At 45.0% G+C, this 18,015-nt stretch overlaps 2 protein-coding genes and 1 long non-coding RNA gene across 6 annotated transcripts in view; 1 reads left to right on the forward strand and 2 right to left on the reverse strand.

Moving 5' to 3' along the window:
* Nucleotides 1–12,202, reverse strand: part of LOC146338564 (uncharacterized) — a 47,619-nt gene extending 35,417 nt beyond the window's left edge. The window contains exon 1 of the long non-coding RNA XR_014784850.1: nt 12,120–12,202. This is a non-coding gene — a long non-coding RNA (uncharacterized LOC146338564). The remainder of the gene's footprint in view (nt 1–12,119) is intronic.
* The window catches only part of SH3BGRL (SH3 domain binding glutamate rich protein like), a 138,716-nt gene extending 125,910 nt beyond the window's left edge, over nt 1–12,806 (reverse strand). For all 4 annotated transcript variants that reach the window (XR_014784841.1, XR_014784843.1, XR_014784842.1 and 1 more), the window contains exon 1: nt 12,623–12,806. Coding sequence is in view for 1 of the 4 variants with exons in the window: in XM_084814048.1 (XP_084670174.1) it covers nt 12,623–12,721 (99 nt within the window). In the remaining 3 variants the exon portion in view is untranslated. The remainder of the gene's footprint in view (nt 1–12,622) is intronic.
* Nucleotides 12,112–18,015, forward strand: part of BRWD3 (bromodomain and WD repeat domain containing 3) — a 70,874-nt gene continuing 64,970 nt past the window's right edge. Inside the window, exons 1-4 of the mRNA XM_084814039.1 lie at nt 12,112–12,521; nt 12,612–12,670; nt 12,837–12,866; nt 13,816–13,875. Coding sequence (XP_084670165.1) covers nt 12,482–12,521; nt 12,612–12,670; nt 12,837–12,866; nt 13,816–13,875 — 189 coding nt within the window. The 5' untranslated portion in view covers nt 12,112–12,481. The remainder of the gene's footprint in view (nt 12,522–12,611; nt 12,671–12,836; nt 12,867–13,815; nt 13,876–18,015) is intronic.

The raw sequence follows: 18,015 nt of genomic DNA on the forward strand, positions 1-18,015 counted from the left end.
GTATCTGAGGCAGTATGCTTCTAGTACACCAGTTGCTGGGGAACATGGGCAGGAGGGTGCTGTTGCACTCATGTCCTGCTTGTGGGTTCCTGGTCGACAGCTGGTTGGCCACTGTGTCAACAGAATGGTGGACTAGATGGACCCTTGGTCTGATCCAGCATGGCTTTTATGTTCTTAAGGCAGCTCCCTATGTGTATAGACTCCTGCATTGCGCTCTATGTCGAGCTGCCCATGAAAGTATTAAGACACATCAGCTGGTACAAAAACCACTATTTAGCAGGGGTGGGCTAAACAGGGGTGGGCTTTGTTACACAAGCATGTAACATCATGTTCAAAGCATGCATCAACTGCCAGGCACAAATATATAAATTTCATGGTGCTGGCAATATTTAAAATAATTTTTAATGGAAGTATCTCCAAATCGTGGACAGCAAGTGCTTTCTTAGAAGAAGCATTCCTCCTTTGCTACAAGTAGAAAAACCTGTTCTGAAATTGTGCCTTTTGTAAAACATGCAGAACTATTGTAATTTTTTACAGATTTGAAAGTAATCTGCTAAGGTTTCTTTAAATTGCACAACAGTCCTAATTCAAAGGACTTCACATGCATTGCCTTGCTAATCTTACAACAAGCCTGTAAGGTAAGACAGCATTAACTTCACACAGATGGGAATCTGGGGCTGAAAGAGTATCTTGCTTAAGGCAATCTGTCAAGCCCATGGCTGGGGTGAGATTTGAAGCAGGGTGTTTCCTGGTTCAGAGCACCTAAATCTCAATGCTACATTACTGCATTGCTAGTTATCACCACCCACCCTTGATATCAGCAAGGGATACTTGCCTGGAGATGTTCCATGTCAAAACACAAAGGGCACTGAGGAGGCACTGACCTGGTTCGCACGTAACAGCAATTCCTGGGTTGTTTAACCCAAGAACTGCAGATATCTAGCAGGAGTGAGTGAACAGAAAAAAGCATTAGTGAAAAGAAGCTTTTTGCTTCTTCTTTCAATTAACAACCAAGGAACGCCCTATTCCTGGGTTATCTTGATGTCTGAACCCAGAACTCTGGATCGTTTAGGAGTTAAACAACCCAGACTTAATCCAACAACAAATCATGTCGCTCAGCCTCAACAATCTATGGTTTAAACAACCCATGAATTGTTGTTACATACGAACTGGGCCACTCTCCGTCACAGCCTCAAGCTAATGGAATTCTAGCCACAAAGTAATTCAGAAACAATGCAAGCCCCTTTGACTTTGCTTTTAGCAGGCAGTGATAAGGAAGCTGCCAATTTTCTTCTGTTTCTTAATTGTGTACTGGTTTCACTGCAATATCTTGTAATTGTGACTTAAAATATGCTGTGTTATGTTTAGATCATATATGTATTACATTTCAGGATCCCCCTGAAATTCTAGGAAAGTTAAATATTTCCTTTCCTAGATGACAAAAAATTGATTTTAGCTGCAGCAAAAAGCACACACCCATATGGAATCATATGTCTCATCTGAGCAAGGTCAAGTCACACATGCAAATAGGCTTCTGTGTATGAATGGCCTTCCTGATAGTATTTTTGCACACAAAAGGGGCTGTGTGAGATAAATCCCCCCCCCCAACATAGGACAGTTGAGGCAGTCAGCTGGTGTCTCTATGTGGGGAGGAAAGTTTGTGGTGTGGATATATACTGAACCTGACTGTCTCTAACAGGTGCTCAGTACTGTCAGAGATGACAGAACCAACCATCTGTTCCTTGGACGGAAAGTGATATTGTTCTGTGTGAATGTAGGAGCAGTCAGCTTCCAAATTAAGGTCTCAAGAGATACTTCATTTTTCAAACATTTGACACCTATGAAAAATCAGAATGTATATTCAGACACTGAAGGCGGATTTAGGTTGCAGTCCTACATACCCAGGGCCACCCTCCCAGGAATCATAGGATATATTGCATCTCCCCCTCCAACGGCAGAAGAAGGCTACCTCATAGGAGATCTATTCTCCAACTCCCCATCCCAACCACTACAGAAACCTCCATGGCTGATGCTTTTCCAATGTTGAAACTCCGACAGAGGGGGAGTTTTTGAAACCAATGGGAGGGAATTTGTTAAAAGCAAATGTCCAAGAAAAAAACCCCAAAATCTGCTCATCCTTCCCTCTTGCCAAAAGGTGGGCAGGGCTCTGGATGAGACAGTTTCTTTGCTTTTGCATTTCCCTGATAGTGGTTGTACGATTGCTCTGCCCAATAAGTTAATGACTGAAAAGAGAAGACCCAGATTAATCCTTTGCTCTTTTATTTAATAAGGCTATGCATTGCTTTAGTGATTTGTCAAGCTACTAGGTAAAGTGTAAGAAATCAGATTATGCCCTTGGGCAAGGCAAGATCAAAACAAGCCTGTTTTAAATGGAAATTTAAATGGAAACCTACAGGAATCATGATTTCAATAGAAATTGAAAGGCTAGTTAAAATAATTTTTGTAAGGTCCTCTTAATTAAGTGAATTTAGAAAGATGATGTGTTGGCAATGAGACTTTGAGGCAAAATAACATACAATTGTTTTAGAAACAGTTTCCTTTAGATCTTATATTTAGATAGACTGCATTATTGTAACAAGTTCCTTAGAGGCCAAGGAAGGCTGTTTCCTACCATCAAGGTCGGAAAGCATAAATGGAAGGGGTTACATAGAGTTTCCATTTGATCCATGTTCACATTTTTAAATATCTTTACTAAATACTCTAGAACAATCATTTTTATGGAAAACTTGGGCAGATAAAAGTATTTTCACAGCAGAAAAGGTTCACCTCAATAGAAAGCTCACTGAATACCTGTTGGACCACCATTTATGGTATCAATATGATCTCCCTACAGACATGCTACATTTATGTAACTATATAATTTATTATACATCCCTATTTCTGCTGTCCTTTTGCAACTATGATGCAACAGCTTTTCCATTATAAGCTTCCATACTTTATTCATAGATTGTATCTTGGCATAGTAGTACACTTGAAAACTCTCATGGTAATAAGTTTTGCTACCCACAACAAGAGTGTTGAACAATTTTTTATGTTTTAGCTCCTCATTATTCCCCATGAGTCGTGAAATAATACTGGGATTTTTTGTAGTACTTCGATCTGCAACTTGTTTTCTCTGATGTAAAGGTCACAGAAAGGTTGTAGTTTATTAATCCCATATGCAGTAACCGGCCCTATCCATACACTTCCTCTGACAATCACTTCTTTAGATGTGGCTCATTTTGAGTCTTAACAATTCATGAAGGCATCTACGTAATACTTTACATTTCTTCTTGTGTAACCGTGAAGAAAGCTAAGGGACCTTGAGAATATGCTCCATTCTTAATCTCCAGGGTATTTTGTGTCCACACCTCACACCACAACATTGCTAGCTCTGCCCTTAAGGATGGAACCCAACAGGTCTATATAGAGTTCCAAAATATCTAGAAAGGTAAGATATCTAAACTGAGTCAAATGCGGAAGGACCTCTTTAAAGATGTACAGGAAAAAAGTTTAAATGCAAACAAAGGCTAAATATTGGATCTAAGACTATGATTAATTCAATAAAATGTATTACTTATGTCTTGCAGCCTGTTGGGCACGAAACATGTATCAATAGAACTAAAGGAAATGCAACACACATCATGTAGATTTGCTCAATCACTTTGAAATTCTAGAATGCAAGGATAAATTTCATATTAGTGCCTTCTGCAGAAACAGAATTCACACTATTTGTGAATTATTGGGCCCTAAGAGGCATGCACTCTAAAGGAGGAAAATATAGGATTTGAGGTGCAAGCTTAATAACTAAAACAAAGATACAAGTAAATTGATAATCTAATGAGACACCAACAGAACAACAGATATACTTTCGCGCAGGGCACTTTCTTGGTACATGATGTATCAAAGAGGAATAATGGACACATATCTAGTAATATAGTCAGTAAACACAGGAACACATGTGGTAAAGTATGTGCCAAATAAACTGAAGCAATATTCTAGATCAGGCGCAGGCAACCTCCAGATGTTTGGACTACAATACTCTTAATCTCCGACTATTATCCATGCTGGCTGGGCTGATGGGAGTTGTAGCCCAAAATATCTGGAAGGCACCAGGTTGCCTACCCTTGTTCTAGATTAAGAAAAAGAATAAGAGGGGAAAGCGGTGAGGGTTCTTTCCCCCACCCATCAATGGCCATGGCATTATTTTCAGCCCCTAGTCCTGGGAGGCTGGGATTGTTCTGAAGGAATATGTCATCCCTAGACTTGCAGATCTTGTGCAGGATGGAGCAGACAACAATGACATCTGGAACGAGGTCTTCCACCAAATCCATAAGTGTGTAAAGGGAGCACCACTGCACCTTTTAGCAGCCAAACATGTGCTCCACAGGCAACTGAGCACAGCTGTGGTAGTAGTTGAAGTTCTTTTGCTTTGCTGTCCTAGGAGCCCAGTACAGTGCCATAAACCAGAACTGGTGTGCAAACGCTTGGTCGCCAAGAATGAACGGACACACAGGCAGGCTGTTAACCATAGTGGGGAGTCTGGCGAAGAATCTTCCCATGGCTAGCTTGTCTGACAAAGGAGAATTCCAGAAGATAGCCGTGTCATGGCTTCTCCCCAATACCCCTGTGCAAACATCCATAAATATTCCTTTGGGGTCAATAAGTGCCTGCAGAGCCATGCTGTAAAAGCATTTTTGGTTGTAGAACTCCTCTCCGGGAGCGGTGGGGTAAGATGCACATGTGTGAGGAATCCAGGGCCCCTGTGGCCCGAGGGAACCCAGATCATGGAAGCCTCCTATTTTCCTTCTCTCATCCCCCACCTTTATGACATTGATGAGTTACAGCTCATTCAGAACAGGCACCATCTCTCTCAAGATTTTGCAGGCAGTAGCCTTCCCTACTCAGAAGGTAGCCCAGATTGAAAGCAAGTTTGTACAAGGTCAGGCCTAACCTTTTTTTTTTAACCGATATGGCATGGTGCATTATAGTGTCAGAATACTGGATTACTGGGCCGAATTCAGAAGCTATGATTTCAAAAGTAGCTCATGACATACGGAAATAGCCTTGAAATCTGCCATTGTCCCAAGTATCTATGTCCAAGCATCTATGAGGTCCACATAACTTTGGTTTGTGGAAGGGTCCAGCGACAGGTGACACATCTGTCTGTGGTGAGCTCTTCTGCCATGGCAGCAGTGACCATGGCATTGTGGTCCACTTCCGCGAAGGCCGACAACACCATCCACTGCAGCCTGCTCAACCTTCCTGCAGCAGTCTGGAAAAGGCTCCTTAAGTAGACCTGCTCCGCACCCTCCCCTACACCTGCCATGTGCAGGTGCAGTAAAGCATTTTTACTGTGGCAGCACAGTAGTTCTTCCTGCTCATCCCAGTGGCCCATAAGGGCTTTCACAGGCATATCAATCACTGCAGAAATAAGTACTTCTTCAGCCATTTCTCCATTCCAAGTTCAGGCCAGGGGTGGAACCAGCTGGGGAGAAGGGAGGAGGCAGGAGAAGGGAGAGGGAGGTGTAGGCAGAAGGGGCACAGGAAAAGGTGTGGGAAATCACCACCACTACTGGCATGACTGTATCACTCCCTTAGGGGAGAAGGAGACCGGGGGGGGGGGGAAGCAGGCACTGTTAGCATGGCAAGTTAATTGGGGAGTGCTGGGGTGGGCAGGAGAGAGATTCTGTCCCTGAAAACAGCACACTCCAACCAGTATTGCGGTGAGCAGGTCTTCATTCACTGCTCGAGAGCTATGCTCATGCTGCAGCAGGTACTAGTACAGAAGTTTGTATCTCCTCTCAAAAACTCAAACAAGTTTTGTGTTAATAAAGAAGCAGGATGAAGGGGCTGCACTTGGCAAGTCAGGCTTAGCAACAGGCAGACAGAGTGAGGAAACAGAAATGATTTTGAGCTCCCTATTCAGCCCTGCCCACCTGCTCCCCATCACCAGTGAGGTGCCCACTGAACAACTATGTTGCATTCTGCTGCCTTTAAGTGGCCTTGAAAGTGCACCTGGCTAAGCATTTCTGTTTTACTCTTTATTAATACAAAAGGAGATAGGGAGTAAGTGAAGCGCTGAGCAACAGAGAAAATCAGAGTGGGTGGTGGAGAGAGAAAGGGAGTTTGGGAACACTACCGCCATCTCCACCCCATCGCCCATTTCCATTGGACCCTCATTCAAAGAACACTGTTGGTGGCGGCTGTTTCTAAAAAGGCTGGTTTTCCTTCTGGCAGCTCTTCAAACAAAGGGGGGGGGGGTTGCTTGGCTGGCTCTTGGCCATGGAGGGCCCACCAATGGATTCACTACAGGGCCAGCAGGGAAGACTGGTGCATGAAAATGAGGGGAAGGACCTGGAGCGTTTGATAGCAGAAGATACTACTACAAAGGCATGTGTGGATATGGCATACATAGGACTTGTCCACGGTGGCCTTACACTGACATTTGCAAAGCAGCTGTCACATTTCACATGACCTCCGATCGCCTGTCTATGGTGGCAGTCCACTCCCTCATTGCATGCTTAAAGATGAGGTCTGATGCAGCCATGCCCACCCACCCCAACTCGCCTGACATGTAGATGCCTTCTTGTACTGACTCTCCGGATGCGTGGATACTGTTGGCTATTGTGTGAATTGGCCAGATAATCAGTAGATGCTCGCTGGCCCTTCTTCTGTCTTCCTTGTCACCCATATTCTTGAAGAGGATATAGGTCCACTCCCCTGCTGCTTCAGTGGCACTAATCAAGTCCCTGGCTAGTCGGACCTAGTCAATTTTCCGCTTGTTGCAAAGTTGCGCAGCCCACTATGTGTTGGTAAGAAGCATTTCTTCGTCCACCGGTTCTTCTCCCGGGCCACTGAGCTTTGGGCCTGTTGGTCTCGGTAGTTGTTATGGCTCCCGCCCATGACGGAGGGGTTGCTGGGTCTGTGAGGAGGTGCTCCAGCCTCACCTGAGATAGTTCTGGGAATAGTGTGCCCTCTAGATCACCTCCAAATTCTTCCAGGGGCTCTCCGGTATCAGCAACTGACTGCAACATAACTATGTCTAAATCAACAATACTATGCTGGGCCCGCTGCTCCTCCTCCTCCCCAGGCAGCTGCCTCAGTACGACCGAGCACAGAGCCTGCATTTCTTGGGAGCAGATCTCCATACCTTCCCTGGGGAGGTCCAGCTCCGATTGCATTTCCCTCAGGAATGTACTCCAGACTGCTTCCTGCATGGCTGCACCCAATTCTGTACATTTCTGCAGAGCATCTCTTGCTTCATTTCACATGGCTGCCTGCCTTGCTTCTTTTCTGATAACAGTAGGAAAATATTTTGGGCTACTTGCACTAGGGCAGTATGTCATGGGCAAACTTGTTCCAGAAAGGGAATGGGTTGGTTGCTGGGGCAGCAAGGATGGACTGGAGGGACAAATTGTTTGGCCCTGCCCAGGGTCAGGTGCTCTTGACCAGTCATGGTCAGGGGCCTTTGCAGCTTTGAAGTGCTAGATATGTTGCCCCGCGTGGTATAGGGCTGAGCACGCATGGACGGGCCTGAAGTTGGGGAGAATGTGCCACAGATTGGAGACTGGCAGCTCTTCTTGTGCTGGTGCCAGATTCTCTGCAGGTGGGTCAAGAGAATCCTGCTGCCCACGGTATATCCAGGAGTAATGCCCCTCCGGTCTAGTAGGATGCCCACCAGCTTATCATAGAAGGGCATAGTGCGCAGCTCGACCCCGGAGTGCTAGTTGCGGGTTATTTCTTTAAACTTCTTCAGCCATGCAGCTTCTCCTTGCACTGCGTGGGAGTTTGAGAGTAGCCCCGCAAAGACCAGGGGAACAGGTTATTGTGCCTGATGCTGCACAGAAATTTTGGGCCAATCCAAAGGGCTATGAATGTGCCCAGCTCAGCCTCTCCAGAAATGCACCTTAACTCTCAAATGGTGCTTCTTGCCCTCTGACTTCAATGGAGCCCCAGATGCTGTGGGAGCAGCCTCCTGCCTTGGTTGTGTAGAGGGATCCTGAGAGTAGAGGGGCGGTGAGGCCTTGCCGTCAGCCTCCTCCACAGGATCCATGGTGCCGTTTGTGGTTCAAATGGCTCTAGAAAGCATCCTTTGCAAGTGCCAAAGTACCTGTTTCAGAGGTGAATAATACCCACTCCCCCCACCCTGGCAAGGCTGCTTTGGGAGAGGATGGATTAGGGCTCAAGAGGCATTGATGGGAACTTTCCACCCAAAAGGAAGTGGTGTTAATATCGGTCTCTGTCCCTAGCACAAATTAGATGAATTTTTTCATGTCAGCATGTTAAGGTGTAGCACTATATGCAGTATCAAAAAGATGCAAACTCCCCCCGCCCTTAAATACAAAGTGGGGGTGGGAGAGAATGGAGACTTGAAGGCACAGCTGAATCTGGCAAGCTTGGTCAAGGCCACTGCGCTGATTGCACATAGCTGGCTCACATGGGTAGCAACAACTACTTTGCAACAAGTGTAGTTGCGAAGGAACGTGGGGGGTTAGGGAGGAGACTGCTGATGAAGGAGGGAGGGAGGGAGGGTGGGCATGGCCAGTGGGCACAATCTGTTGCTAGGCAGACTTCAAAAACTGAGGTCACTTGCAAGGAGAGAAGTGGCAGTTTTTTGCCACTCTTGCTGAGCAGCTCTGTGACCCATCGCTACAACCCACGATGAAATAGCTGTCTGTGTCTGAATGACACGATAACCCATCGTGGGTAAAATAACTCCTAGAACAAGCCATGAGTTATCAGGGTGGCATAACGATAAGAGTGGCTTGCTGCCCAGAAATAAGCCACCCTGCAGGAAGTGGTCCAGGTTTACATGACATGCCAACCCACTGTGGCTTGTCACCCACAATGGGTTGTCATGTCATGTGAACCCAGTCTTTGTCCCTCTATTTTCTCCCCACCACTGCTTAGGCATGCTGTTTATGTTTTAAGACATTTAACAGAGAGACCTCCTTCATTTCCCCTTATCTATAGAGATATTTGAGCTTGCCCAATCCCACACTGGTATTGAGTAGGTAAAAAACTTTATCCTATACATAAAATAGCTAAATTTTGAAATGTATATAAAACAGACTTCTAAAAATCTAATGTTCAAACTTCTGCTATCTTTTTCTGCCTATAATGTTACTATGTTGTACTATTATAGAACATCCTGCACCATTTTCCTTTTATGTTGGACAGAGCATTAGGGCTCCAATCCAAATAGCATCTTTTTGCTTACGACACTTAAATGCAGTATCAGTATGTCATCTAATCACACTAAATGTTCCATGTTGGAATGCAGTTCTTTCTCTGTTCAGTCCAAATTTCTTGCTACAAAATCTATTACATTTACTGGAGTTTTGCACCAATAGGCCTTTCTGTAGGAACACAGTACTACTTCCTTTAGCCTGGAGTCCACAAAAAAGCAAATTCACATGACAGATCTCTGCGATTTGTACTAAATATGTCTCAATAGTGGAAAAAGTGGAGGGAGCTGCCTTGGGGAGGAAAGTGGATGCCACTCTATTGGACATGCATTAGGACAACCATCGCATTTCACAACCTTGATGTTCCTTGCCAGTTCCAGTTAAGCAAAGTAGATAGGAGCAGGAGGACAATGTATGTTTGCCAGGCCCACTTTAAATGATAAACAGGGTAACTGATGTATTTATTTTTAGATGGTGCTAATTTAATGTAGTAGAAAGCAAATTATTCAGTCATAAAATTGCCTTTAAGGAACTCCTCATTGTAAGCTACCATGAAATAATTACTCAAGAACAAACATTTGTTACCTAGAAGAAACTGATACCTCCATGAAAACGGCTGATTCACATATAAAAAGCAAAGGTAGCTCTGTTGACCATAGGTAAAATTCCAAAATCTGCACATCTGTTGTGATCTTTTGGTTGGCTGAATAAAGGTATTACAGGAAGATGGGTCTTGGAATTTCATATATTATGTATTTGAAAAATACACGTGAACAGTAAATTTTACAATCAAGAATTTGAAAAGTGTGTGGATTCTAAGAGGCATACTCCCCAGAGAGCCAGGGTTATCTGTAGCACCCTGTCAAATGGGAAACCTAGGTTTTATTGCTATGTGGTGTGTGAAATGGCAAATAGTAAACTGTTTTAGGGTGCTTACCTCTTTGTGAGGTTAACAAGAGGAGGAGGAAGGAAAGGATTAAGCTACCTAATAACTTACAGGTGGAAAAGATTTCCAAGACAGCAGAAGAGCGTAATTAGTGTGAATGTCAAGTACTGAGTCAGTTCTTCTCCTGGCCACCCCTTAACTACTTCCTTATGTGGGTGAAGTTGTAGTACATGTCTGTCAACACAGGAGCATACATTATTTCCCAACTGCTTGAAATGATGTACTCTGTCTCCAAAGAACATGCAATGTTCTGCATATGGAGAATAAGCCACCCTTTGGTTTGAAACTGTGTGTGGCCCATGTACATACTGATGCTTAACCCCCTTCATGCACAAATGGGGGAGAGAGAGAGAGTGCTGCCTCCCACAGACCCGCTTTTTCCTGCTCGTCCCCAACAACCCATGGCCTGTTGTTACTTGCAAACTGGCCAATAGTTTGACAGCCCTCATATAGCTGCCCTGGAATGAAGTGTGCTTGACTGCACGAAAGTTTATGCCACAATAAATCTTGTTAGTTTTTAAGCTGCCACAAGCTTCTTTGCTATTTTTGCTGTTACAGATTACCTCTCTGGAAACTGTCTTTAGGGTAGCCTCCCCTCGGCAAATATATATTATGTTACACAATGCCAGCAACAGCCCCCTCAGTATATTTCTGTAATGAAAAGGCAGCACCTCTGTCGTGTTTTTCTGTTACCATATGTCAGCAACACTTAGATTTTAAATCCTAGGAACCTCCATTTAATTATACATGCATAGTGCCAGCAAGCCCCAGATTTCCACAATATTTCCAACCTGGGAATGCTAGCAGCCTACTAATATATATGTACCACAAAACACACAACAGCCTAACCCGCAAAACATTACTATAATGAAAAGCTAAGAACCGCCACCCCAATATTCACCATAAAAAACCAGCCATGTTCCCTGAATGTCTTCCCTTCACAACAAGAAACTAGAATATTTATTAGACAAAGGGGTAGCAACCTACCCAATGTTGGCCACAGAAAGCTATGAAAGCCCCTCGAGATAAGAGGCCAGTCAACTCCTCAAATTTCTTACCCGAGAAACAAAAATATGAAAAATACTCTCTTTTCAGAAATTTCCACCACAAAGGGGAAAAGGCCACAACATTCACATGAAAGGCCAGCACTCCTCAAAAGTTATTAACTGATATTCTAAAACTGCCCCATCTCAGTGATGTGAGCCACCTTGAGACCTCTTAATATAAGGCAGCCAATACTGTCGGGTGTTATATGTGTATATATGTTTACGTAAATATGTGTGTAAATAGTATGTTTGTGTGTGCTTATGTGTGTGTGTGTGTATATATATATATATATATTTACACACACATTTATATTCTTTAAAGGAGACAAACTACCCAGCACCTTTCCCCTGCACCCTTTTGTTTTTGTTTTTTTGTTTGGCCACTCAAGAGTCACTCCTGAGACGAGGCCCGGGGGTCCAAATCCCCATTCAGCTATGGCGCTTATTGGGCCAGCCACTTTTTCTTTCTCTCGGCCTAACCTACCTCACAGGGTCGTTGTGCGAGGGAAAGGGGGAGGCCGTATTCCTTCAAAAAACGAAGGGCGAGGTTAGTGTCGTGATTATTGTAACCAAAACAAGCTTGCTAAAACTCGCCCGCCACAGAGCCGCCCCGTGGCGAGGAAAACCGCCGAGCCCCCTGCCCGCCTAGCGTCTCTCTGAAGCCGAGGGCGACCCGGGGCTAGAGCGCAAACCCCGCAGCCGAGGGGCGGAGCCGGGAGAGGCGACTCGCGAGCCGGCCGAGGCCCAGAGCGCAGGCCGCGGGCCTGGCTAGGCCGGAGCCTTCCCTTTCCCCGCCTCTTCCGACAGCCGTCCGCCGCCTCGCACACCCCGCCAGCCCGCCGGGTCCATCGCCCCCGCGCGGCCGGAGGCTCCCTGGCTGCCTTGCCCACTACCCCCCCCCCGCCCGGGTCCGGCTGCCTCGGTTCCCCCCTTTACCGAGCCGCTGCCTCTCCGTCGCTCTCCCCGTCTCCGTCCTCCTTCCCTTCCCGCAGGCGAGCGGGCCGGGCCGGGCCGGGCCCCGCGCCTTCCCCTAGCGGCGCTCGATGGAGCCGGCGAGGCGGCGATGAGGAGGCGCCGGGCAGCGCCAGCAGCAGCAGCAGCAGCGGCGGCGGCAGCCCCTCACAGCCCCCGCCGCCGCCGGGGCTGCCCCGGGCGGCTGTAACGGAGCCGCTCCTCGGCCGGACACAGCTTCCCTGGGGCCGGGGACCATCCCGGCGGCGGCAGCGGGGCGCTTCTCTCCTCTCCGCCGCCTTCCTCCCTCCCTCCCTGACGGGCCTTCCTTCCCCTCAGGACGGAGGATGGCGGCGGCGGCGGCCGCCCCGACCCAGCTGGAAGCCGGTGAGTCTCTCGGGCACCCCGGAGCTTGCGGCCGGCTTCTCGGGCTCCCCTCGCCCCGCTTTAACCCGGCTTGTCTCTCCTCCTCCTCAGAGCTCTACTACCTGATCGCCCGCTTCCTCCAGTCGGGACCTTGCAAGAAATCCGCCCAGGTGAGAGGAATGAGCGGACGGGGCTGGCTCGGAGACGGGTGGGGGTCTCATCCTGGACGGGGCCGAGCCCGAAGCCGGGCTGCCCAAGGGCCGGCGGGGAAGGGACCTCGCCGGCCTCCCCTCACGCCCTTTGTGTGCGCGCCTCTCTCCCTCTCTCCCTCTTCAGGTGCTGGTGGAGGAGTTGGAAGAATACCAGGTAATGTCCCAACATGTGGTGGGAGTGGGGGTTTTGGGGGGAGGTGGGATTAGGAAGTAAGGTGGGAGGGGGGCTAATTCCTCATTAATGTACTTAGCTTTTAATGGGGGGGGGTCCTTGCCCCCTCACCACATCACTACCCCTCCTATTAACCCCTTCCCCCCAGTACCTATTATATAAAAACACCAATGATGAGGACCTTCCTTGGGTTCAGTATTTATCTCCCCACACTTAGTGAAGAGGCCTTGGTGGCTCCTAGGAAAGGGACTTTTCTTTTTTCCTCTTCTTTCCCCATTCTCTCTCTCTCTCTCTCTCCCCACCTTTGTTTTATTTTTGTAACTTATTCATTTACTTAATATCCATCATGAAGAGTTTTCGCGAACTCTAAAGCTTGCTGACTGTTTTATGCAGTGTTTTATTTATTTGGCCCTAATGAGGGATTAGGTCACTGTCCCCACCTTCTTCTAATGGACCCAACACACATCTACCTGCTTTTTTGTTGTTCTTGTTGCTTTCGGAAAAGAAGGGGACTTTTTCAGCAGTGTTTTGGTTTAGGGACACCACAGGGTGGGTGAGCTTGGGAGCTGGAGCGAGCGGGACTGTTTGTGCTTTGATCAAGGAACTAGGAGTTGCTTCACAGGGGCGGACAGATGTCTGTTGAGAAGAAGTGCTCTTTATTCCAGGATCCCGAAGAAAGAAAGGGTTGTCTTGTACCACCAACTAGGACAGCTTTTGCTTGAAACCTTTTCAAGATCGATGCCTATTTACCTTTTTTTATTTGAAACTTTGGGGGGAACCCATATTGTGGGTGCTGGTGGCATGGGCTCCATGTGTATGTAAGGATAAGCGAGGGCTTTGGGGGAGAGGGAGGGAGGGTAGGTGGGGAATCTGTTATTCCTTCCACTAGACACACACATTACTAGACTTCTGTCTCTTCCTCCCACCTCAGCTGATTCCCCGGCGCCTGGATTGGCAGGGCAAGGAGCACCGAAGAAGCTTTGAGGATCTGGTGAGTGGAGGTAGCATTTAAACTTCAGCATGGCAGGAGGAGGGAAGTTGTTGCAAACGAGGAAGACTGGGCACAGCTAGGCAGCCTCTTCTCTGCCTTCCCCATGTCTAGGCTGGGTGAAAGATCTGGGAAAAGGAAGAGGAAGGGTTGCTGTAGTCACTTGTGTGGCGATTCCTGGTTTTATTTTCTGTGTGATTCTCCCCCCCCCCCCCCCATATCTATTGTGGACAAACCAGGGAGGGTTATTTGAGGGCACGTACAAGGGGTTTCAGCAGAGGCCAATGATGCTGCGCCTACGAGGCCTCAGTTCCGTGTTTGCAAATGAGAGTTGCTTGCTGATTGGTTGTAGCTTTAAAGATAGGAACTGAGGAGAGGAGGGTTGTTTTTTTTTTTTTTGCAGCATTAAGAAGAAAAATACTATCCATCTCTCCAGACTAAATCATATTACATGAAATCAGAGAATTTGATGATACGGATGGTGGTGATTGTTCTATGCTTCAGAATGTTTAGGTCTTTATAGAATGTAAATGAATATATTCTTAAATGAGCAATTATTTTGCTCGTGCATGGTGATTGAAAATGTGTAGGTTTCTAAAGACTGAAAACATCTCCATTTGCTCGTGAAATAAAGGAGTAGTAACCCCGGTTTACAAAATGGGAAGTATTGAGGGAGAAAGGATAAAAGCTCATCTGTTCCCACTCTTTGAACAGAGCTTGGTCCCTGTTCATTTTATCACTTTGTGCTGGTGAAAGAATATTGTGCAGATGGGTTCAGAATACAGGCATATAATGTGGATGCCATGCACCAGGTGCACTGGTGCAAACTCATTTTGCTGGGTATAAAATGTGGGTGATATGTAGAGGATCTTTCTGGGTTTGATTCTAAAAGGGGGTATACAATCAAATGCTGGAGTACGCGAAGTGCTATGCATGAGTATCATTTTTGAATATGACATGTCAGTATAGTATGGATGTTTTATGCTGGTAATCAATGACAGTTCAGTTAATGCAAATTTCAGCAGTCTGGTGTTTTAGGTCTTAATTTTTTATAGTTCTTAATTTGATGGTTTTATCAGTTTACTTGTGTGTCTTATATAATCAATTGCACTGGCTGGTGGTTGATGCAAATGAATTTCTATCTATCTTCCTAAACAATACTGTTGGTGGGTTTTTTGCATGCCCTGATTCCATAGGGTTGGCTTTTTCTGAATTCTTGTAGTTCTTTAAATCTTGCTTCTCTTGCTTTTTGTCTTGCAGTAAGAATTTGTGTAGTAAGTAGCATTCATATATGTTTTACTTTGAAGTTCAGCGTGCTGCAAGTCAGCACTGCATGTGTAAGTATTTTAATAGGTAAAGAATTTCATAGATAAATGGATTTATCTTTTGCCTGTGTGCATTTGTGTTTACATAATTTTGCAGAGAAATAACAAAATAAAATATTACTAAAGAGGCCTGAAAGGAGTATTTTAGTGAGGGTTTTGCAGTTTTCACTGTAGATTGACTAATATTTAGATGTATAGCCTATAACCGCCAGCACTGTTGATACAAGCCAGCAGGCATTCTCACCTGTTAAGTGGTTTCCCTTCACTTCCAGTTGTAACTGTGATGGAAGATAATCTGAAGTTGCTCAGTTACCTGGGTTAACTCCACGCTTTGGTTCTTACCCTGCAACAAATATTTTTTTTTAGGAAGCTAATAAGGGTGTGCTGCTGCTATTTCACTGAGTGGTGGGAACATAGAGGGGCTGTTCAGATAACACGCTAACCCATACTGGCTTATTTTCTCAAACAAGCCACCTTGGGAACCCATAGTTTGTTGTTGGGTTGTTCAGTGTGGTTAACAAGCCACACTGCATGATTAATAAGTCACCCTGCGGACATTCGGACAACATGCTAACCCACGATTCAACAAACAATCCATGGTTCAACAACAACCCACACTCAACCACTGAGTGTGGGTTAGCGTGTTGTCTGAATGGCCTCGGAGTGTTTGCAGAATGCTGGTTGTATTTTTCTCTTGAAATTAGTGGTACTGAATATAGAAGAAAATCCATGTAACCCATATAAGCAGGGAAGAATAAAATCAAATTTAAGAATTTATATTGTTTGGTTATAATAGATCCTTCTCCACTTCTCTGGTTAATATTTTCTGGTATGTGTGAGGTTCAGCTTGTGTTTTTTTTTTTTTTTTTCAAGTGCTGTTTTTTAACACTTGCATGAAAATTAAACTCTAGCAGAGGCTAAACAGAAACAAGGCAACACAATTAGAACAATGTTAAAAACAACTGATGTGAAACCAAGTAAAGAATTGTGTGGCAAGACTTGTAATTTTTTATCATAAGTATGAAGCTGTTTTTCTTCTTTGTTCATACTTTTGTTGATCATATAACTGGGGCTAAAGTGAATTTGAGAAGCTCCCAGCTGAATTATTGCTTTTAAGGCTGCAATCCTATATCTAGGTGTAAGCTCAATTAAACACAATGGGGTTTACTTCTGAGAAAATGTGGATAAGATTGCTCTATCAATCTTCAATATGACTTTTCATAGTACTAAAATACTTTTTCCTGACATTCATGTCAGGGTATCTCCTTTGATTTTTTCCTTAGATTGAATGCAACCTATCAAGCTTTACATGTATTACACATTATTAATATACCAGCAGTGTGGTTAATCTTTGTCTGGCACATCTGCACAAACAAATACTACACTAATTGCTAGCAGTACTTGTAGCAACTATTCTACATGGCAAAGTGGTTCCATAACAAGAGGTACTTCTGTACCAGTACTGTAAATAAGGGAATAATATACCCAACCAACATGGTTGGTTAGAATTAGAACTGATAATGTAGCCTCCAGATATTTACACAATCAACAAGTGAAGAAGAATTTGAGGGAGCTAGAGATTGACATAGCTAATAGTTGGATCCTTGAATGAATCATAGAATCATAGAATAGTAGGGTTGGAAGGGGCCTATAAGACCATCAAGTCCAACCCCCTGCTCAATGCAGGAATCCAAATCAGAGCATCCCTGACAGATGGCTGTCCAGCCTCATGCATGAATGCATGAAACCAAGCATAGTTACAAATGGCAATGCTAGTACAACAAGTTGCTGAAGTTATCTTTGCTTTAAGTGGAGAACTTATGTCCTTTATACAGCCTTTTAGAAAGTTTTTAGATTATTCCCCCCCCCCTCAAGGGTATGTCTATGTTACCAACTTATATCAATTTTATAACAGATTAATTTTCATAGTTTCTCCCAAGCAATCCTGAGAACTGTAGGTTGAGCGTGCTGAGAATTTTTTTAAAGTTCTAAGGTAAAGTTTCTCTGCAGTGGGGGAAAGTAGATATGCAGATGTTCTCAAACTGTGCTGTGCTATGAACACCATTTAGGTTGTGTGCAGAAAGATTGTGCTACAAAGAATATCTGTACTTGGCCCTGCACTTGATTTATTTTTTCTGATGATGCAGATGGAGGCTGTGTTGACCAGGGCTGGATTACTGAACAGGCTAATGAGGAGGGCCCATAATTATTATAATTCAACACTGGTGCCATCTACAATGTTTTCCCTATAAATTTACCACTTAAAGGGGCCCTTCTCAGCAGCTTGGCTTAGGGCCCATGATTTTCATAATATGGTGCAGATGATGCCTGCACTGAAGAGAAAAAAACATTAAATATGAATTATGTATGTGCTGTTATTTGTAGAACAAAAAAAAGTTTTAAGTGGTCTGCTGAGACCCCTACCAACTTTGAAGCATTATGTTAAAAAAAGCCAGCCCCGTTTGAGAACCACTGCCCTAACTTATTCAGCAAAACACCACATGGGAATCGTTTGGAGATGTTTTAGGGTTAGGGCAGACTTGTACTTGTTCATAATCCCAAAGAAATTATCAATTCCTTCTGGATGAGAAACTCGCCAGACCTGGCTCTCATTGGCATGGGACCTGTGAGCTGGTGGGTTTGTGAGCTTGTTTCTGTGGACTTATATGTAAGGTTGGCATAAGATTCCCTGCCTCATCGTAGGCCTTTGGGCTTGATATGATTCCACGAGCACCTTCTAAATCTGTAACTCTACCTAAAATGCGTTTTCCAAACCGGTCCTGAATTCTCTGTGGGATAATGTTGAATCAAGATGCAT

This window comes from Heloderma suspectum, chromosome 9 (genome assembly GCF_057233095.1).
Source record: "Heloderma suspectum isolate Gila_16-S chromosome 9, 16-S_ref, whole genome shotgun sequence".
NCBI lineage: Eukaryota > Metazoa > Chordata > Lepidosauria > Squamata > Helodermatidae > Heloderma > Heloderma suspectum.